Here is a 24,424-nt window from a genome sequence, read left to right as displayed (position 1 = left end):
AAAGTCAGACGCTTAACCAACTGAGCCACCCAGGTGGCCCAGGCAAACCCTGATTTTAAGCAAAACATAACAACTATATAAGTTGAGAGTTGGAAAGTCTTTTTTGCAACTAAATCACACTATTCAAGATAAGATATTTAGCCCAATACTAAGGCTCTTAGTGAACAAGTTATCCATCGTCCCTAAGATTCAGTGGCCTGAGACAATGCTGAAAAGTAGGCATGGACTTTGCTGAGTCTTTCCAGGTGTGTTCACTCTAGCCTTCGACCAGCTCAGGCTACCTAGTTCTGGCATGTTCCTAACTCTTAAAAGACTCCAATGATGCTCCTGTTTAGAACTTAGCAGTCCCTTCTCCAAAACGTAACCTTAGCTCAAAATCCAAGATTTTGGTGTGGAAACAAGGATGTTGTTATATATATCATCATCTATACTTGACTTTTAAACTAGCTGGAATAATATGATCATCAATAGTCACAAAAAATCAACGGACTAATTTGTTATTTAGATATAGACTTAGCAAGTGTGTTAACAATGTACCTTAATTCAGAGCATAGTATAAAATCATGTTTAACAGAGTAAAACACATTTTAGTGGAGTAAAATTTTCAAGGTTATATCAACATAGGGATTTGAGATTTTCTTTATAAATGCAAGAATACATTTATAATTACAAAATACATCACTTACCTCCTTCCACCTATTGGCTTTCCATGAAGGGCATCTGACAGATCTACAAGCTTTGTGAGTTCGAGGTTTCTGTAGATGACTGCAATATGTTTCTTCTAATTTCCCTTGGAACTGGTCAATGCAAAGCACCTCACGGTACTTTAAACCTTTACCACAAGAAGCTGAGCACTAGAAAATAAACACGAATATACTTGATTCATTTTATTTGACTAATTTATCTTCAAAATATATAAAACGAAGCAATCAAAACATCATTGCTTTCTTGGATATTTCTAACTGGAGAGAATTTACAATTTGTCCATCTGCCCTGGACCATCAATGGACATTGAAGTACATTGACGGACATGAGCTATCCATTAATTCCATAAGAAGTAGTGTCTACAGGGTACCAAGCATTCTTCTGGTACATAAATGGTTTAGATCCCCTAAGGTTAAAGACCATCTGAAGCTAACTTTGGTTACCACACATGATCATTTAAATTTTGTATAGTCATCACTATTCTATTTTTAACCCTATATGTTTCCCACACTGCAAAGTATGCTTAGGATGTATAAAGAAAATGCAATGATTTCTCAATGCAGGGAACTGTGATTGAGAAAGGAGAAAACTTATTTTTTAAGTGCACTCCAGTTCAGGTTTGTTTTCTGCATCAATCTGGAAACATATCTCTGTACAATCAACCCTCCAATATATTCAGTAAAAAGATAACTAAAATCTCTGTAAAGATGTAAGTGAAACAATGACTTCATTTTTCAGCCAGTTTCCATTTAATGAGTGAGGCCAGAGCCATGTTGTGGAAAGAGCTTGGGCTCTTTGAAAGAGCTCTGCTTCTTACTACCAGGGTGACTCTGGGTGCATTTCATAACCTGTCCAAGACTCAGTTTCTTCATTTATAAAATGGGAATAATAACACCAATATTATAGGCTCATTATAAAGATGAGATAAAGAATACGAAAGGTCTAATCCAGTCCTGTTACATACAGTACGTCCTCAATAAATATTAGCTTCCTTTTCTACTGTTTTCCTTTACATGGTTTCAGGATGTTGGCAATTTTCAGCATAATATATGTACCAGAGAAAACTTAAGACATGGATTCCAGACAACTCCTATCATACCTCTGAGACAGCTGTTCACATATGGTTTCATTTAGAAACATACACTGAGTTCTGAGAATATTAGATAATATATTATATATTTTATGTATAGTTCAAAGACTGTGAGACTATCTAATACAGACTATTAGATGCTTAAAATATTTTAAATTAAAAAAACAGTTGGGGGATAATTTATCATTTTATATGATCTGCAATACTATATCTCATTTGTGTAGGCAATTGATTTAATTCAGTGCCTTGATTATTAAGACTTATTATCATATCTGAAATGTCACTTACAGGTCACTTAGAACACACTTAATTCTGTGAAAATCCCTAAGGGAACTTCGTAACTTACAGTGAGTATGCATTCTTTCCTATTGACCTTCTCTCTTGGATCTAGCTATATGCTCTGTTCTTTCTGACTTGGGTACTTCCCTGTTTCTTGACTTCACTATCTGTTTTTCAAAGAGTATGTTATCTTTTATGCCAGAAACATTACATATTATTGAGCATGAAGCATATATCATCAGGAAGTATATATACATGTTCACACATGGAAAAATGTTTTTCTCCTGAGGTACATATTATTATTTCTAAGCTTTAGATCTTTAGAACAGAAGAGCATTCATTACTCTTCCTGTCAGCAAGCATTACTGTGGATAATTAAGATCAACACAATTGTTCTTATGGAAGATGTAAAAATATTTGGTAACTTATTTGTTCTATTATTGAGTTTCTACTATATACCAAGAGTTGAAGACACAGATTCATTAAACACCTTTTGCTTTTGCCCTTTACTCTCAAAATATTTATAATCTAAATGACACATACCACCTATTAAATCAATTGTACCAAAGTAGATCTACAGAATATTAAACCCAATAAAAATCAGAAAAAAACACAAGTCATAAAGACCATTAAAATAATACAATAAAAATTATGGATTTAAGAAATTCTGAAAAGTAACCATTCCTTTTGGGATGTTTGATAAGTACTCAAGCAAGGAGAAGGTGATATTTAAAGTCAGTTTTGAAGAAGTAAGCTTGTCAATGGACAAAGATGGATGGTCATATATTTGTTTAGTAAGTCTTCTCTGGACATTGCCCATGTGTCTGTTTTGTAAAATTCTGAGTTTTAACAATGCCAAGAAATCCAAGAATCACACAGTAAATATGCAGCTGATTATTGATATTTCTGATAAAAATGACCATTCATTTATTAAACTATGTACCATAAGAGGGGATACTAAAGATTCTACTTTAGAATTCAGCGATGTATTTCCTCTATGAGCAATATCTATGAATGGAATGTAAACTCAGACATTGTAGTGCACTATCAAAGCCAAGATTATTCTTCATAAAACTGAATAGTGTCTCCTACTCTAACTCAAGATCGTCTTTCTCTTCATCATTATTCTAATCTTTAACCAAGACTATTATTAAACATAATTTTAAACATTTTTTTGGCTCAAAAACTGACAATGGTTTCCTATTGCCTTCAAAAGTAAATCAAAACTTATATTCTTTTTTGCTTTCTTGATCCATTAAATTTCAGTCAACATACCTTTCTGACCTTATATTGTTACTTTTCAACACACACCTTTGCTCTACTTAGGCATAATACAGTAACTTTCTCTTTAATGTGACATAGTCACTCAACAAGAGTGCCTAATTCACATTATTTCCTTTTACCTCAATTAATCACTTCCTTTGATGCTTGCTAAATGTGATTTATCCTTAAAGGTCTAAGTCAATCCTATGTCTAAGGTAAATACATGTCAATCTTTCACTTCTCTAAATTCTTCTGAGTCTCACTCTGGTTTTAGCACTTCATCATTTTCTACTTTTGTCACATTCTTTATCTACCCAGACTTCTGGAGGTCAAGGACCTTTTAAAGATTACCCACATCACCCACAAAAAGGCAGGTAGAGTAAATATCGGCTGATTAATTGATGTTGATCTTTGGTGTAAGCAATTCCTTTTGTTTTTCTTAAACTCTAAGGTAATTTATTAACACATTTTAAATTCCTTGGAATGTATTTATTGGTTTGTAAACACAAAGTTCTCTAGGAAAGACAGACATAAAGCACAAAGAATTGCAAAATAAATTATGCTTGGTTGCACTTTTAAAGTAGAGCTCTTTTTCCTCAAGATTTGAAGGGGAGTAAGTATATTATTTATCAAGTCTGATGAATTCTATATGATGATTTAAGTAGAAGAGATCATGTTATGCAAAGAATCATGTTTTAGCTGGAATGAGGTTTTCATAAAGTGAATAACTAGTGAAATGCTACCCTCTTTCTTGCAAACCACAATACATTCTGAGTTGCAAAGATACCACAAATTGGCCCACTTGATAGGAATACTCAAACATGACAATTCTTTTCTTTGGTACTCAGCAATTTTTTTTGTTTGTTTTTCTCTTTTATATTCCTGATACCATCCTACTCCCTTGAGATTTTACTAACACTGTATTTTCCTGCACTCTCATCAAAAGAATTCTTAAAAATCATCCCTATTGTTCTTAGTTAACATAGTGTTAAGTTCTGAGATATTTTCATAAATGCGGTGGGATAGTAGAAATAGGATACAATCTACTTCAGAAGTGCTGACATTAAATACAAGTAACCTGAACTGCCTATTCCCATAAACTAGGTGAAGACAAATGTCTACTTAAGGCAAAAAGAAAATTTGAAACAAATATAGGATTTTCAAGCTCTAAAAATGAAATACAATCTCCAGAGTTGTGCAGGTTGGATGGCACTTTCAATTCCAAGGTGGAAAGTTGGAATTAATCATTTTAATATGACTCACTTTGTAACAAGTCTATTCTTGTTTTTAAAGTTGTACATAATTCCAGAATAAGACTATTTTTAATATTTGAGGCATGGGTTATTATTTTGTTTGTAAAGATATTATAAAGGAGGGAATTGACAGTTTGTGACAGATGTTGATTCTAGACACTTACATTGCTAAACAAAATAAGGAAATGAAGTTTACTTAACTCCAGTTCTCGGAAATGGAAAACATCACCATCAGGTACATGAAATGGTGCTCAACATAATAATCAGGGGAATACAAATTAAAAGTACAATGAAATATCACATCACTCTTATTGGGATGACCATAACCAAAATAATGAATAATTAATTCTGGTGATGATGTGGAGAAAGGAAACACACAGTGCTGTGTGCACTGCTGGTGAGATTGTAAACTGGTACAGCCACTACGGAAAGATAGTATAGAGAATCCTCAAAAAATTAGAAATAGAACTACCATAAGATCCATTTCTTTTGAGAATTTATCCAAAGGAAATGAAAATACTAACTTCAAAAGATATCTTCACCCCTACATTCATAGCATTATTTACAAAAGCCAAGACATGGAAACAACCCAGGTCCATCAATGGATAAATGGATAAAGAAGTTATGGCAGGGGCACCTGGGTGGTTCAGTCGATTAAGCAGTTTTGGCTCAGGTCATAATCTCAGGGTTAGTGGAATCGAGTACCACATTGGGCTCTGCACTGATAATGGGGAGCCTGTTTGGGATTCTCTCTCTCTGAGCCTCCCTGACTCGCATGCTCTTTCTCAAAATAAATGAATAAACTTAAATAAAAAAAAAGAAGAAGCTGTGGCACACATATATACAATGGAATATTATTCTGCCATAGAAAGTGAGAAAATCCTGTTATTTGCAACAACATGGGTGGACCTTGGGGGCATTATAAGTGAAATAACTCAGAGAAAGATACTGTATGATCTTACTTATATGTGGAGTCTTAAAAAAACAAAACCCAAAAAACTCAGAGATAAGATTTGTGGTTACCAGAGGTGGGGGACGATGAGAGGGAAGAACTGGAGCAAAGTGATCAAAGGTAGAGACTTCATAAGTACTAGAGCTGTAACATACATCCTGATGACTATAGTTAACACTGTGATAATATATACAGGAAACTGTTGAGAATAAATTCTAAAAGACCACAAGGAATTATTTTTGCTTTTGTTACTGTGTCTATATGAGATGATGAATACTAACTAAACTCACAGCAGTGAACATTTCACAAGAGAAGTCAAATCATCATGCTGTACACCTTAAACTTCTGTATTGGTGCATGTCAATTATACCTCAATAAAACTGGAAAAATTGGATGAAGTGAATTTTTGCTTTATTTCTGGCTAGCACATCATCTGTCTCCTGACAGCAAGGTCCGTAGTTATCTGCCGAAAATGTGAAAGCTCATAGCCGTATGTCTGGGCGTCATACCTATCCACTTACTCATTGTATGGCAGGCATTAGCCCATTTCCTCAGACAACCCAGGAAAACCTACAACCAGGTAACAAAAGCATTCACGCAATCATTTTGTTTTAGAAGAGCCAAACTCCCAGGAACGCAATCGTTGCACATTACAGATCTAAATCTGAATGCACTTTTTTTTTTTTTAATTTTTTTTTTCAACGTTTTTTATTTATTTTTGGGACAGAGACAGAGCATGAATGGGGGAGGGGCAGAGAGAGAGGGAGACACAGAATCGGAAACAGGCTCCAGGCTCCGAGCCATCAGCCCAGAGCCTGACGCGGGGCTCGAACTCACGGACTGTGAGATCGTGACCTGGCTGAAGTCGGATGCTTAACCGACTGCGCCACCCAGGCGCCCCCTGAATGCACTTTATTACAAACCAGAAATCACTTCCATTACATGTGACTGAAGAAGCATCAAACTACTATGTATAAAATGGTGGGATTTAAACACAATAATAGCAAAAAACATAATCAGGTATTAGAGTGTCTCTTGAAATAATTTGAGAGAATTTAGTTGTGTGTTCCTTAGCCTTAAAGTGCCAGTTCTAAAAATATCAACTAATTTCTCAGTATAGGAACATGTATTATTTATCTTTGATCTTTTGCAAAACTGAACTGTGTTATGCTTCTGTAGCAAAGATAAAATTTTTTAATGGGAAATTTTGACCATAACTATTTGGCAGGAGACTTTTTAAATTTTTTGGTAATTATATGATAAATGCCCTTACAACACTATCACAAAACAAGATTGATCTATGAAATGACATAATAGGGAAATGAGTTTCAGATCAAGACAGACCATAAATTAGATATTTTGCGGAATAAAACACTTGTGTGTATGTGTCCATGCATATATGTCTTATCTATTCTTTTTTATTTTTAAGAAGCCTGTAGCATTCTTTAAGTAAAATGAGAAGGCTGCATCTGAACCCAGGAACAGCATGGTTTTTGAAATCTTCAGGAAGCCAGTAACATCTACATATCTAAGGGTAAAGCCCAATTTCAGTAAGATTTTAGATGAGTTTTATGCAACCACTCTGTAATTAGGGGCATGCCCTACATTGGTAGGACACTATTTTAAATAGAACTCCTCATTACAGAAGTAACACATTAACGTAGTTAGAATAAATAGCCAGACTATAGAACAGGCTTAAAGGAACAAAAAAAGGCAAAATATGCATAGTGAGAGTGGGGTGTTAGCTCTGTAAAATAGTACTGCTACTGTTCCTTTAATTCAATGCATATGTGCACTAAAGAGTAAGATACTAAATCTATCAACAGTGACCCTATTCACAGTATTTCCTGAAAGATTATACATAGAGTTTCAAAATTAAATAGAGTTTGAAAATTCTTTTTAACCTGTTACAGACATTCTTTGATTACAGCTTTAATAAGCCAAGACAGCATTTGGTCTTAAAAAATAATCACTACTGAATGTGAAATATTTCATATTCTATTGCATTGCTTCTGATTAATTTAAAGTTTGCAACTCCAGACATTTAAATTTTTTTTTAAGTCAGATTCATTTGCAAAAATGTTTTGAGTCCCAACTTAAGGGACAAAGAAACACATTATTAACAAACATATCCAGCAAATTTACATTGCATTCATGTCATTGTAATAATTATAACACTTTTTTAAATGTTTATTCATTTCAAGAGACATCGAGAGAGAGAGCTACAGAATCCAAAGCAGGTTCCAGGCTCTGAGCTGTCAGCACAGAGCCTGACTGGGGGCTCAAACTCACTGACTGTGAGATCATGACCTGAGCTGAAGTCAGTGGTTTAACCAACTAAGCCACACATGCACCCCGATAATTATAATTTTAATTTCTATTTCATGTTCTAAATTATTTTAAATATACATATTGTATATATTTATGTACATACACAATGAATTCATAGTTCTAAGCTAATATCTCAATTATATTTCAATATAATTAATATTGTCTAAATTATGACTTTGGACAAGTTTTGTGATTATTTTCACCTTCAAATATAAAACCTGAAACAAAGTTGCAATCAATAACTAATGCAAATACTTTACAGAAATTTTCACTTATACGATATTATTTTATACGTATAAAATATCAGAAAATCAGAAGGAAAAATCATCCCAGTGACAGATAACTATAGTACCCAATCATCTGATTAGTTTTCTTCAATAATAAGATTTGATGAACGATCATTACAAACATGCCAACGTTAGTTATTGAACTCAGGTTTATTTTGCTGTAAGAGTAAATGTAAATTTTTTAATTTTTATTTAAATCCAAACGAGTTAACATATAGTGTAATAATAATGGTTTCAGGAGAATTTAGTGATTCCATCACTTACATATAACACCCAGTGCTCATCCCAACAAGTGCCTTCCCTAGTACCCATCACCCAGTAAATGTAATTTTTATTCAAAATGTAAGCACTATCTATAGTTAAAAACAAAACAAAACAGGAAAAACTCTCAAGTTTAAATTTTGTAATTTATTTTCTTAGCTTTCTAATAGTATAGTTGTGTGTACTACAAAGGGGTAATGAACATTTCTGATTCTTCTATAAAATCTGTTTAGCAATTAGAACTCATCTAAACAGTTCCTTGGGGTCATCATTGTAAGTTTACTTTTTCTTAATGTCTCTATACAAATCACAACAACTAGGACATTACTTTTGTAAGATTGTATGGCACATTCCAAGATGAAAACCCCACTCTTGTCCCCTGGGAGCCTACATCCAGAGTCATGAGCACCTGCCTCCCTGGATGGAACAAACTAGAAAACTATTTAGTGTGGGTAGACCATAAAAAGTTTAAAAGGTCAGAAAAATGACGAAAGCATACCTTTCAAAAATATTGACTTTTAAGGCACTGCTATGGTAACATTTATAAAATTCTTAAAATCAAATGTCAGCAGAATAGCAGGATTTACCATTTCAAGTTTCTACAAATGTTCTGTGCTAGTTGTGGGAGTTAACAGAAATAAAGCCAAGAAGTTTGCTTTTAAGTAGGGTTATAATGGTCTGAAAAGGACAGAGAACTCTCAGATGAGAAATAAAAAAATATCTATGAATGCTTTGATAAGGAAAAGTCAGAGTTGAAATGAAAAGAACAATACCCGTTGAACATATTTACATCTATTTATCATATGTAATAAAAGTTGTGAAGCAAGAATGTTTTAGGGATTAATTTTAGTGAATTTAAGCTAATTTCAAAATTATCTTAATTAGATTAAAATGAATTCTTTGTGTTAAAATTTAAGGTGGGGTTTAATAGTTTTTACTATTGGGAAGTAGAGGGTAGAATAAAAGGGCATGGGATTTGGAATCAGACACCTACATTTGAGTGTCCATTGTCAGCTGAGCAACCTTGGGCTAGGTGCTTAACCTTGCTGATCTTGTTTTCTCACAATAAGGTGGCAGTGATACCCACCTCAGGGTAGTTGTGAGATTAAAGGATAACATATGAATAACCTAAAACACTGCTTGACACAAGACTCAAAATGCATATTAAACTTCCATTCCCCTTTTTCTTCCTTTCCTAATCCTTAGGAAATACAAACTGGTGAAAATACAATCTATGGCATGGATTTCTCTATGAAACACTTGAATAGAATATGGAGGTTGTTCAAGGCACATACATTTAGAATTCATTCAGCGATGAGATAGAAGGATAATCACCCCAATGGAATTCCAATAAGATTCTATCTTGTTCTCCCTGTAAAACAAACTCTGCTTACCTAGACACTGAAAAACACACCAGACATACCTTAAGTTATTGTCACAGCGGGCATGAGGTAGAGAAACAGGAAGGGAAGGCAAATAGACATCTGGTTAAAAAATAAACAACCAGATTCAGTTAAAAATGGCGGTGTGACCATATGTATTCATTTCCCCTCCCTCAATCCCACAAAGTCAGAGTGAATCAAATAGATTTCAGTAACTTTGGAAGATCTAAAGAGGATGAAGGGAATGAAGAAGACCAATAGGAAGGAAGACAAACTCGTACCTTCAGGGCCAAGAGGCTCAGCACTGGATACACTCCTCATTGGCCAGATCAGAGGCTTCTCTGAAGAAATTAAATGGGGTGGGGGGTGGGGAGGGAGGCTCTTGAATTGGAGATGATTGATGAAAAAATAATGGAATTCCACACGTTGAACTCTTGAGCCTTACTTAGCCTCTCTGCCCATATTTCTCTTGCTCACAGGTAGGGCATTAGAGGGTCCTTCTCTGAGAAACTGGGTCTCCAAGAGAATAGACCTTCAAGAACTGACTGACAGGGAAACTCAGTCATTAAACTCTATGCAAATGCAGAGTTTCCAATCAATTCTCTAGTGCCTTATTTTTAAATAATAAGGAGCTGCAGAAAATCATCAACTTTTGGAGGAAATCGTCAATAGGAAAACCAGAAAACCACTCCCACCCTCACCCTAAAGAAAGTGTATGAAGGTTAAAGAGGTAATCAGGAATTGCCCCTCAAAAAAACTGTAATATAAGAAAATAGATGTTGTATGGAAGAAATAAGAGTAGAATACTATGACCCCAAAGCAATTAGAGTGCAAAGAAAAACCTTCTGATAATTAAAAACATAACTAAAATAACTCAAGAGAAGGTATAGATATTGACAGCTTCCCAGTGTGTGAAACCAAATGACAAAGATAGGAGAATAAAAAGAGAATTAGAGGATAAATCCAAGAATACCAACCTTCCACTAGAATGAGTTCAATAAAACCACTGCATAGAAATTATTTAAAAAAATACAACCAATTTTCTGATTGCAAGTATCCTTAATGTTAGGGCCCACAAAATGGCTAGAAAACTGAATTTTAAACATATAAAGTCACCTCATCATGAAATATTAGAATGACAGGGATAAAGATACCAAAAGCCTCAGCAGCAAAAGTATAAAGATAAGGGCACAAAAAACAGATTAGAATTCAGAATCACTAGATCTCAATAAATAGGTCAGAATGCTAGAAGATGCCTCACAAATTGTAAGGTAAATTTTATTTCACTCACGTGTAAGATCTAAGAAACAAAATAAAAAGATAAAACAAGACAAAGGAAAAAAAAAAAAAAAAGCCTGCACACCAGACTCTTAAATATACAGAACAAAATGGTGGTTGCCAGAGGGAGTGGGTGGGAGAATGGGTGAAAGAGAAAGGGGATTAAGAGGTACAAACTTCCAATTACAAAATACGGAAGCTACAAAAAGTACAGCACACTAATTTGAAAAGATATATGCACCCGTATGTTTACTGCAGCATTACTGACAATAGCCAAGATATGAAAGCAGCCTAAGTGTCCATCCATAGATGAATGGATCAAGACGTTGTGTGTATACACACTAGAATGTTACTCAGCTATAAAAATGAATGAGATATTGCTTTTGCAGCAACATGGATGAACCTAGAGGGTGTAACACTAAGTGCAAGAAGTCAGACAGACAAATACCATATGATTTCACTCATATGTGGAATTTAAGAAACAACAACAAAAAAAAGGAGACCAAAAAAAACCCCACTCAAATACAGAGCATTGGTGGCTGCCAGAAGGGAGGTGGGTGGGGGGATGGGTGAAATAGATAAAAAGGATTAAGAGTACACTTATTGTCATGAGTACTAATGTATGAAATTATTGAATTGTGTTGCACGCCTGAAAATATAACACTGAATGTTAATTATACTTAAAAATTATGGAAAAAAATTGAGGGAAATTATTCTCAAACTAGAATTCTATAGCCATTCAAATTATTAATCAAATATGAAGATTGATTAAAGCTTCAGGTTTACAAGATGGAAAAGTGTTCTCATTTTTTTTTTAATTTTTTTTAATGTTTATTTTTGACAGAGAGAGAGGGAGAGACAGAGCATGAGTGGGGGAGGGGCAGAGAGCGAGGGAGACACAGAATCCAAAGCAGGCTCCAGGCTCTGAGCTGTCAGCACAGAGCCCCATGCGGGGCTTGAACTCACAGACCGTGAGATCATGACCTGAGCTGAAGTCGGATGCTCAACTGACTGGGCCACCCAGGCGCCCCCTCATTTTTCTTAAGAAGACATGGGTAAAAGTGTTTCAGAGAGTAACTTTCTAAAAAATTTTTAAATGTTTATTTTTGAGAGAGAGAGACACAGAGCGTGAGCAGGGGAGGGGCAGAGAGAGAGGAATCCAAAATAGCTCCAGGTCCTGAGCTGTCAGCAGAGCCCAACCTGGGGCTGGAACTCACAAACTGTCAGATCATGACCTGAGCCGAAGTCAGACTCTTAACTGACTGGGCCACCCAGGCGTCCCTAGAGAGAGTAAATTTTAAAAAGAAATAGGGGCGCCTGGGTGGCGCAGTCGGCTGAGCATCCGACTTCAGCCAGGTCACGATCTCGCGGTCCGTGAGTTCGAGCCCCGCGTCGGGCTCTGGGCTGATGGCTGGGAGCCTGGAGCCTGCTTCCGATTCTGTGTCTCCCTCTCTCTCTGCCCCTCCCCCGTTCATGCTCTGTCTCTCTCTGTCCCAAAAATAAATAAAAAACGTTGAAAAAAAAAAAAAAAGAAATATGTGATGCACAAAAAAGTCAAAATTGAAGATGAGTGAAACGATTTTCACAGGATCAGAGACTGGTACCACAGGGTTAAGTCCAGATGAGAGGAGGAAGATTTTATTTTGGAGGGAGATCTCTGCAACAAGTCGAGGTAAAAGGAAATATCTGGGCATTTTAGAAAAAAAATGTTCATGGAGATTTTACATACATACCTGTTCAGGCACTTGAAAGAAAGAATAGTGATTGAACGTTAAAAATCTAAGCAAATTTTAAGCCAAGCTATATTAACTCCAGGGAAATTAAAGAGTTCTGTAAGAAAGGAGTACTTCAAAGTACACTACAGTGTGGACACTGGCAGAGGGTGTAGTATTAACTAAAATTTGTTTGGAAGATAGGCTTATAGGATTATAGAATTATTGGTCATTTAAGAGAGTTAAAGTCTTGGGGAGCCTGGGTGGCTCAGTCAGTTGAACGTCCGACAGGTTATGATCTCATGGTTGACGATTTCGAGCCCCGCATCGGGCTCTGTGCTGACAGCTCAGTGCCTGGAGCCTGCTTTGGATTCTGTATCTCCCTCTCTCTCTGCCCTTCTGCGCACCCCCCCCCCCCATGCTCTGTCTCTGTCTCAAAAATAAACATTAAAAAAAAAAGTTTGAGAGTTAAAGTCTCAACCTCTATTAAATGAAGCCAATAGGTGATGTTTTTTGATGCATCAAGAAATAGCAGAAAAAGCCTATTAATTGGAAATATGGAAGAAAACAAACCAAAGGATTTAAAGATTATTTCTGGGGCAGGAAACACTGTACCAGGAGATAGCTTTTTTTAATCAACATTTTAGCACCATATCTTAACTATGTACACATGTCACATCAATAAGACTATTCAAAACTATAATCAGTGATATTTGGCTCATTAATGGAGATTAAGGGCAAACTGGAGAGTTGTTTCTAAAGGTATGTTCTAGAGCTCTAGATCCACCCTGTTGGGGACACTAGTAGGTACTTTATAAACACATGGAAGGCATACTTCTTGATTTACTTGTGATATGAAAGTTGAGAGAACTTATTTAAAAGTCAGATATGAGATTTAAATTAAAAAACTAAAAAAACCCCTCAGATATGAGAATTAAAGAGTAAATGAATTGAGGCTATTAGGGAAGAAATAAAAGTACATCTTGGCTTAAAAATATTTACTGCTAAGGATAAAATGATTAAGACAGTCATCACATGTGATACATATAGCTTTATACTGATGTAGGATTGGTATAAGAAAACTGGGGGACTACTAAAAACAAATTCGAGGGATACCTGGGTGGCTCAGTCAGTTAAGTGTCAAACTCGATTTCAGCTCGGGTTATGATTCCAGGGTCATGGAATCAAGCCCCACAGCAGGCTCCTCACTAAGCATGGAGCCTGCTTAATGTTCTCCTCGCTCTCTTTTCTCTCTCCTCTCTCCTTCCCTCCCTCCCTCTGCCTCTCCACTCACTCATGCTAAAATAAAACAAATTTCGGGGCGCCTGGGTGGCGCAGTCGGTTAAGCGTCCGACTTCAGCCAGGTCACGATCTCGCGGTCCGTGAGTTCGAGCCCCGCGTCAGGCTCTGGGCTGATGGCTCGGAGCCTGGAGCCTGTTTCCAATTCTGTGTCTCCCTCTCTCTCTGCCCCTCCCCCGTTCATGCTCTGTCTCTCTCTGTCCCAAAATAAATTAAAAAAAAAAAAATGTTGAAAAAAATAAAATAAAATAAAACAAATTTGATGCAATACTGAATATATTGGGTGCAACATTCACACCAAGGGGGGCATTATTCTTTACAGCTATTCCTTACAGTTGACCATTTTGCTAACAAATTCTAAATGCCAGATTGTGAGAGTAATAACAAAGGAGACCGGGATGGTTAAATAGATACATTTAACCAGGAGAACAGATGAATGGTTGTCTTCAAATATTTGTCCTGTGGAGGAGGAATTTAAAACATTCTTACTTCAGTGTGCAGAAAGAATTACAGGTGAATATTTCATATATATCAGTCTCAGCTCAAAATGAAGACCAATCATACTTTTCCTGTGCTGTGCAGTATGGTCTCCAATTTAAAGATTTGCTAGACATGAAAACTATGTATACTTCAGTTGAGAAAATTGTTGAATTTATGCTTCGTGTAGAAGGATAAAAAAATTGGAATTCTCTCCCAATTTTAAAGATGCGATACCAAAAAAAAAAGAGAAAGTGGTTTTCAAATATTTTAAGAATCACAATTTAACTCTTTAGATACGTATGTAATGGATTGATAAAAAGTCTATTATTTGTTCAAATGAGAAGATGCAAACTTCATACCTGAATTATTGGGCATCTTATTACTGAGCATCTTTGATAAGAAGAATATGCCATTCTTTAGTTCTCAAGAATTATTAAATAAATCTGGTTTATATTGCCTTTTACTATGACATCAATTACCTGAATGAAATCCTGACGTTATTCCCAGGCTTCAAAATATCAGTTTCTGAGAAAAGAGGCTTCCAAAAAGAATCTGCTTTTTATTATAACCACAAGCTCTTTCTAGTTTCTCTTTTAAGTTCTCTAGAGTTTTCCTGAGCATTAAAAATATATGAAAAAACATTTTCCCAATGTATAAGTGAGACTTACAAGTTTTCCCCATGTTTTGACTTAAAAACTATAAAATATTCTCATAGTTGGAAAGTGACAAAAATCTAAATATTTCATAAAATGCAAAAAAATCTCCAAAGCTGTCAATATAAACCATAATCTTAACTGACCTACATTACTGTATCTAAATAAAGGGAATATCTTAATAAAATTGGATATTGGGATGATTTTCATGCATAAATTTATGCATAAATTTATGCATAAATTATTTTCTAGCAAAAATAGCTAGAATTCCTACCAAAATATGCGCACACATTAAAGATGTTGAATTATAAGAATACTAAACCTAAGAACGGAAGCACATTTATGTACTAAACAAGTGAATAAATACTATGTCGAGAAAAACTTGTGAGCAACTGTATATGAAGGTCTTTTAAATATGCAATCTGTTTTATCTGAATGAGATAGAGTTGAATTTTGTTCTACAAAAATAACACAGAGGAAAGCTTTATGTAACAGAGCTCTTTCTTCAAGATTTTTGTTGTTCTGCTGCTGTGGGGTGCCCTGTGGATCAACAGAGATAAGGGACTTTTCCTGGTTTCACCTGAAATTGAGAACTTGCCAATCTCAGCAGAGAGGCTGGAATGGAGGTGGGAGCCCATATGAGCTACTGTGTTTGAGCCTGGTCCCTGACACTTAAGAAATGCCGGGAGTGAGGACGGAGCCATGCCTGATTAATTTCCATATTACTAGACATGAAAATCTTGCCAAAGCCCAGAAATCAACAGTAAAGAACTTTCCATCACATGGAAAAATAGGAACTCTCTCTGGTGGCAGAATAGGGAGTCATTTTTTATTAATGTGGGAGTATAAATTTTCTTTTATTCTTTCATTCTCCTAAAAATATATCATTTACACAATATAAATTTGCATCTTAATTTACACTATATTTTTTTAATGTTTTATTTATTTTTGAGACAGAGACAGAGCATGAACAGGGGAGGGTCAGAGAGAGGGAGACACAGAATTGAAACAGGCTCTAGGCTCTGAGCTGTCAGCACAGAGCCCGACGAGGAGCTTGAACTCACGGACCGCGAGATCATGACCTGAGCCGAAGTCGGCCATTCAACCGACTGAGCCACCCAGGCGCCCCTACACTATCTTTAATTCTTACCCTATACTTAATGGTCTAATTAATCATACAAAATGGTTTCTGGTTCTACCTATCAATTATATTTGGGTTTAGGATAAAATCTACTGTAACAGAATAAAACTTTCATAAATAGATGTTTATACCCTGAAAAAAATTACAAGCTAGTAATAGAAATACTACTGTGAGTCTTGTTCTGAAAATTTTAATAATTGCACCAGAGTTACGTTCCATGGAAATCTAAATGTTTGATACAATATTTTCAATTATGTATATTTTGGAACTAGTGTTGGAACTATAGTATTTGCTGTTAAATAAAATCCCATTAAAAGGAACATTTGTCCCAAAAATAAATGATAATCATCTCTACCTGTTGTAATGAGCATTGGGTATTGTATGTTAGTGATGAATCACTAAATTCTGTACTTGAAACTCATATTGTATGCTAACTGGAATTTAAATAAAAATTTGAGGAAAAAACAAAAAAAATATAGCTCAAGAAAAAAAGGCATTTATATCTGCCCAACTTTTTGGCCTTCTCTAAAATTCTTACATATGACTCATATTTTTATCAGCTCATAAAATGTTTAATTTATAATTCACATAAAGCCTTATTTCATATTTAGTTTACATAATTATTAATATATTTAGATTTCAAATCATATTGAAAAGACCCAAGTAAAACCAATATTTGTCATAAAAGAATTTCAACTTGCTTCAATAATATCTAGTTTGTTTTCATTGCTTTTTCTTATACTTGGTTTTTTCGTACTCCGTCATTAAAATCATTTCCAGATAGTAAGCAACAGCAGTACGTTTATCGGTATATTGATATATTAAATACTTGTGTGCTTTAATAAAATAAAAATGCTACAAAATGTCTACCTTCCAAGTCAAGACACAGGATATTAAGAGTTCCAAAGCCTTCCATGTGTGTCTCACAACAGCACCCTTCCCTCCTTTTTTAGGGACAACTGCAACCCCTAGTGTTTATTAATTATATCCTTCCTTTTCTAGTTTTAAAATTATGTCTGTTGTATCTGTAAAGTTTCAAACTGGAAAGGAAAACCACTGTATTATGAAATATGAATTATATTATACAAATTAGCCCTTATACAATTGTGGGAGGGGATGAGGAAGGAGAAGTCCAAAAAGGATCAGAAAAACTAACCGACAATATTTGGTATTATTAAGATGTCAGAGCTGGCAGGATGCTAGGCACTTCCAGCTACTAGAAGTACAAAGAGGCTTGGTGGAAAATTCCAAGGAAGGTTATTGGCTCTTGGGGCTATTGCTTCGTGTATAATATGCATGTAAATTTCCTCCATATATTCTATAGTCTGGTAACTCACTTCCTTTTAGTGCTGAATAATATTCCATTGCCTGAATATACCACAATTTATCCACTCACCAACTAAAGGAAATTTTTGTTGCTTCCAATTTTTGGCAATTGTAAATAAAGCTACTGTAAACAAAGTATGGTTTTTTAGTCTTTACTAGCTGTAAGATGTAATATCGAATCTCCTGATCCATTCCTATTGTTCTCCACTGTAGCAAGTGCTCTGTAAATATCCCTAACACACAGTAACCACACGTAAATATCTATTGAATGAATTAAATAGAAATTCCCAAAGATTCTAAATGGAAAAGGCTGATAATATCAAGTGTTGACAAGGATGTGGATAACTAGAATTCTCATTCAACCATCCTCAGAAAATATTTACTAAACCCAAGCCTGTGCATACACTAAGATTCAACTCCTGTCTACATATCGAACAGGTCTGCATACATGTTGGCCAAAACACAGGCGAGAAATGTTAACAGCATTATTTGTAAGTCTCAAATTTAAAACAACTCTAAATGCTTGCCAGCTGGATAACCATATAAATCACATTCGTATGTCATACAATTGTATATTCATACTAGATTGCAATGACAAATCACAATTACAACATGAATCTCAATTTTATGACTCTCAATTTATCCAAGTTCTATCCATGTAAGGTTCAAAGGCAGACAAACTTATCTATGATATTTCGTGTCTGAATACAGGTTACCCTCGTTGGGGGGGGGGGAGCAGTGACTACAATAGGGTATATGGGGAATTTCTAGGGAGTGGATATTGATTTGGGTGCTGACTACACAGGTGCGTTCACTTTGGAAAATTCATCGAACTGGATCTTTAAAATTTTGCTGGATGGGGTGCCTGGGTGGCTCAGTCAGTTAAGCATCTGACTTCGGCTCAGGTCATGATCATGCAGTCCCTAAGTTTGAGCCCTGTGTCAGGTTATGTGCTGACAACTCAAGGCCTGGAGCTGCTTTGGATTCTGTGTCTCCCTCTCTGCCCCTCCCCTGCTCGCACTCTCTCAAAAATATTTAAAAAAATTAAAATTTTGCTGGATGTCACATTTCCATAAAAGTTTACTTAAAAAAACCCTAGTCCAAATTGATTTCTCTTATACTAGAGTATAACTTGCTTTAGATATTATTTCAGATTGTTCAATGTGTTATTAGCCTTATACAATATTAGGGTTTTTAGCTCTTGAAGTAAAAGAATTATTGGGTGCGTGATATTAAGCAAAATACATCAAGTATTTAGGTAATGAGCCTGAATGACAACCACCTTACCTATTGTTCCATTTAACTCTAAATACCGTTTTTTGGTAGTCACTGTTTTTATGCCAAGAAAATTAAATCTTGTTTCTTGACATGTTAACTTGCCATAGCACACGCAGTGAATTCATAGGAGTCTTGATCCAAACCTAGACATTCTACCACCACAATGGTACTCCATACCACAAGATCTAGGATAAACTTAATATGTAAATTGCAGAAGGCTTGAGATTAATGACCTCTCTCCAAACTCTTCTGGTAAAAGAAAGTTTACATTTCTCTTGGTGAAGTCAAGAATATATTCCCTTATGTAAGACTAATACAAAACCAGCTTATGCACCATCAAACGCACCATCAATCTGCAGTTTGTAACCCTAGGGCTCTCAAAGTAACTTCTCGACTGAGAAGACTTGATGGACTTTTCTCTTTATTGTCTGGACAATAAATTTCTTCACAGGATGTTCTCTTGTGTATCTTTTCCTTTCATCCTCCAAATGCCGTCTCACCTTTTGACCAAAAATAGTCCCATCAATACCTCTACTGGCTCCTTCCCCACAACTTGAATGTTGTAACTATACATATGTAAATAACTGAATGGTCCCTAAATCATCACCCTTAAAAAGATCCCCCTCTTAGACTTCCCATCTCCAACCTTATTTTCAATGTGCTTATATTTTATGAGGATTGTCTGATAATCTTCCCAGAACACAGCTTTCACACCCACTCTGAAAAATTCAATGATTTAATATATTTACAGAATTTTTAAGTTTTTAAAAATCTCAAACATGATCCCTATTGATCCTCCATGATAGAATCTCAAGTTTTTTTTTTTTCAAGGTTTAAACGCCATTTAGTTCACAGTGTGGTATTAGTTTCATGTGCACAATTTAGTGATTCAACACTTGCATACAACACCCAGGGCTCATCCCAAGTGCCCTCCTTAATCCCCATCACCTATTTAACCCATCTCCCCACCTACCTCTCCTCAGGTAACCATCAGTTTGTTCTGTGAGTCCATTTCTTGGTTTGCCTCTTTTCCCCCTACCCCACGTTAATGTTTCTTAAGCTCCACATAGAAGTGAAATCACATGGTATTGGTCTTTGATTGCCCAAGTCATATTTCCAAACCTCCTCTCTGAAATGAGCCACTGTTTCTGGTGTCTGGCATTGCTAAGGAATGGTCTCCTACCCAAGTTCTACCCATCAAGGCCAATACCTGCAACTGAAAGTATACTTCCTGACTTCCCCTAACATGTTTCTGCCTTATTTGGGTAGTTTTTTTTTTTTTTTTGCATGAACTGTGGAGGCCCTTGAGAAGATATTATCTTTAGTTTTCTACAATTCCTAACCTAGTGCCTGATACAGCCAGCCTTTTAATGATCTTGAATGGATAGAGGAATTTTTTTTTTTTTTTGGGCAGTTCAGTGGCACCCATTCCCTTCATAGTTACTTCCACCATCTGAGTTTCCCCGGGTCACAACTGCAAAATAAAAACCCAGGAAAATAAAAATTCAGGACAGTCTTAGAAGATCACTTTAGAACTTTGTTAACAACTGGTAGAACTCATATGGGCTACCAGAACTTTGCAGTATTTCATCTCTCACAAATATGTATCATGATGTAGGAGACTTAGTACAAAGGTCCCATTACAATATGATGTGATAAAGTACCTTCTTAAACACATCCTACTAGATTTAGGGTTGAGGCAAATTGGTGCAGGAGCTTAAGAATAATCTTGGGGATGGGAGAGGGAGTACAACCACGAAGCAGATGGTATCTATGGAAATAAAGGTAACTCCAATCTGCTGTAATTAGGAAGTTTTAGGGAGGTTACTAAACTTTAGATAGTCATAGATTTCTATGAGGCATGAAGTCTTTTACAAGCCTGAGGTGGCAAGGTGATTCAACAGAGCACCAACAAAATTTCTTACAATTTGTTGATATTTGTTTGCCAACCTGACACGTAACCTACTTTAGGTATCCTGATGGATCTCTCTGCCATTCTGCTTTGGGTACCACCTGCAGTTCATACCTGCCCACTTAAGGTAAGTGGATTATATGTATAGACCCAACACTCAGTCATGACAAACCTTTGTTTTAGGCCCACAGAGTTTTGCTGGTTGTGTTCAAATTAGTAATTCATCTTTACGAGCCCCTTTGATAATCCATTACAAAAAGTCTTGTTCCAAATTTTTCTATAATGAGTGTAATACCTACTACTTTAAAAAACAGACCCATAATTTTTCCTTTAGACACCTAAGAATGGAAGAAAGAGCAATGGTTTTTGGAAGTTTCTTCTTCTTAGAACATTTTTAAACATTTGAAGTGTTTCTAGTATTATGTGATTTGTTACCATAAACAATATGTCAACTATCAAATTTTTCAAATGTATATTTTTAAAGTTTTCAAGCAAAATTTTCTGATCTGTTTAAATGGCATCCACATCTTTTGAAGTTTGAGTTTTAACACTATTTGTTAAAGCAAAAATACAAAGTTACAAAACACCACAAGAATCATCCAATTAAAAATGGGCAGAGCACCTGAAGAGACATTCTTCCCAAGATGACCAACAGGCACATGAAACAATGTTCAATATCGCTTATCAGGGAAATCAAATCAAAACCACAAGGAGATGTCACCTTACACTTATCTTTTTGATACAAGTCTTTTTGATAAGTGTTGGCTCAGGCATGGAGAAAAAGGAACCCTTGTAAACTGATGCAGCCACTGTAGAAAATACTATGGAGGGTCCTTGAGAGATTAAAATAGAACCACCATAAGATCTGGTTATTCCACTATTGATATTTGTTCCCTCCAAAATGAAAATATTAATTCAAAAAGCTATATGCATCCTTATGTCTATTGAAGCATCTACAACAACCAATACATAGAAGCTACCTAAGTGTCCATTGATGGATAAAGATGTGGTACATACACACAATGGAATATCACTCTGCCATAAAAAGGATAAGATCTTGCCATTTGTGACAACATGGAGGGATCTAGAAGGTATCATGCTAAGCCAAAGAAGTCAAGGGCAAATGTTATGATACTTCTATGTGGAATCTTAAAAGCAAAACTACTAAGCAGAAACAAACCCATAAATACAGAGGGCAAACCGTGACTGCCTGAGGGGGAAGAGGCAAAATGGGTGAAAGGAAGTAGTGGGTATTGGCTTCCAATTATGGAATGAAGAAGTCCCTCAGATAAGGAATACAGTCAATAGTGTTATAATAGCACTGTATGTGACAGGTCATAGCCACACTTGTGGTGAGCACAGCACAGTATAGAGCTGTAGAATCATGGTAGTGTACTCCTGAACCAATACCCTGTGTCCACTCTACTGAAATAAATCAAAATTACAAACTTGAAAAATATAGAATTCATTCTAGTACTTTTCAAGAGCTGAAAGACATTATAGAAAATGGAAATTTGTTACAATTTCTTTTGTATAATCGGTAATTATACTTAAAGTCAGTTACTAATATACAACAGAAACACCCAGTGATAAACTTTTTTCTGTAAGAAGGTATGTATTTCCATGAAATAATTTTTTCAGCTATGGAAGCTACGGAAGTCACATATTGGGATAAACCAGAGTTTTGAACTTCTGTAACAGTGTTGAACCAAGATTTTCAAAACTAATGAAACACCATCCTACTTTTTTATTTTGAGCCAGCACAAGCAGGGAAGAGGCAGACAGAGAGGTAGACAGAAAATCTCAAGAAGGCTCCATGCTGCCAAAGCAGAGCCCGGTGTGGGGCTGGAACCCACAAAGCCACAAGATCATGACCTGAGCTGAAACCAAGTCAGATGCTTAACTGAGCCAGCCAGTACTCCCTTAAAATTTGTTTTTAATTCCAGTCTCATTAACAAAGTGTTACATTCATTTCAGGGATACAATAGAGTGATTCAACAATTCCATACTTCATCCAGTGCTCATCACAAGTGCACTCCTTAATCCCCATTATCCTACCCCTTTTTAAAAATGAAATTACTCCTGAGGCACCTGGGTGGCTCAGTCAGTTAAGCATCCAACTTCGGCTCAGGTCATGATCTCCCAAGTCCATGAGTTCAAACCCCACGTTGGGCTCTGTGCTGACAGCTCAGAGACTGGAGCCTGCTTCAGATTCTGTGTCTCCCTCTCTCTTTGCCCCTTCCCCACTCCCACTCTCAAAAAAATAAACATTAAAAAAATATGCATTTAAAGAAATAAAAATGAGATTACTCTAACAGTTTTATAGATTTGTAATGTATTTGAGAAATGTTACCTATGATCAAAATAGAGAACAGTCTAGAAAATGTCAAAGAGACTCTTTACAACATTAATGTCAAAACCTTTGTTGTTCCTGTGATTATATAGGAACTAAAATGGTTTTCTCAAACTACTGAAAGTTGACAAATACAATTAGGGTATCTAAATGCACTAATATTAACAATGCCTATATATCCTACATAAACAGAATCAGAGTACAGAGATATTGTAGAGTACTGAGGGTATGTTCTTATAAAACATCTAAAAATCTATTTCCAGAGATTCTTAACCATTCCAACCATTATGTCCGGGAATACAGAATTATCAACACATGTCCATTTTAATATAGATGTGTAAAGAAAAACAGTATCACCATTTCATGTTTTTTTTTAGAGTTAACATTCTAACTTCATTCAGTATAAAACACAAGTCTCATGATCTCATCAGTATATATCTACTTAAATTTTTTCTAGGTTTTCCATTTTAAACTTACAAGGCCCATTTGTGTCTCCAAGATTATTTTCATTCCATCCTCTATCTTGGTGCATGCTCTCCATTTTGGTGAGGCATGAAATCCACCTACATCAAGGAGGCAGATGCCCAAATTATGCAAAAACAATTCTCACATAGGGACTTAGGACACCACGCATTTCCTGCCAGGTTATAATGAAATATATCCTACTAGTTAGGCTTTCTAGAAAAATCTGTCAAAATTATGTTCTCAAGTACAATCCTCATCACTAATTATTGGATAATTACAGTGTATTAAGGTCCCAGTATTATGAGTCTGCAATATTATAAATCACATAGTTACTGAAATGAAAGAGGAATCCAATTCTGCATTCTGACCATTTGTTTATGTAGTACATTCATCACTAAACTGAAAACTTCTTGTATGCAGGGATTGTGCCTGATTTATCTAGTGCCCAGTGCCTAACCTGTAGGGGATGCACATTACCTTGGTGACAGCCCATGATGCATAGTAGAAAGATATAGTAACAAATGGAAACAGTTTAATACTTCCTGATAAAGTATGTTCAACTATAACGTGGAATAAAATAGGTTTCCAGCTTTTTACTACGGTTATGTAGATCTTTTCCAAATATAAGAAAATAAATTACTATAGTTTTACTGAATTCTCCACTCCACAAAGAATTGACAGTTTCTTGAACCATTTCCCGACACATTACCTTTCCCCTGGCTGC

General features: G+C 35.6%; 1 protein-coding gene across 3 annotated transcripts in view; it reads right to left on the bottom strand.

Annotated features, from left to right (window-relative positions):
* ADAMTS20 (ADAM metallopeptidase with thrombospondin type 1 motif 20) overlaps positions 1 to 24,424 on the bottom strand; it is a 180,211-nt gene that overhangs the window by 44,429 nt on the left and 111,358 nt on the right. For all 3 annotated transcript variants that reach the window (XM_058743069.1, XM_058743070.1, XM_058743071.1), the window contains one exon: positions 687 to 854. In XM_058743069.1, coding sequence (XP_058599052.1) covers positions 687 to 854 — 168 coding nt within the window. The remainder of the gene's footprint in view (positions 1 to 686; positions 855 to 24,424) is intronic.

Source organism: Neofelis nebulosa, chromosome 8 (genome assembly GCF_028018385.1).
Source record: "Neofelis nebulosa isolate mNeoNeb1 chromosome 8, mNeoNeb1.pri, whole genome shotgun sequence".
Taxonomy (NCBI): Eukaryota; Metazoa; Chordata; class Mammalia; order Carnivora; family Felidae; genus Neofelis; species Neofelis nebulosa.
This window is presented reverse-complemented; position numbering and strand designations above follow the sequence as displayed.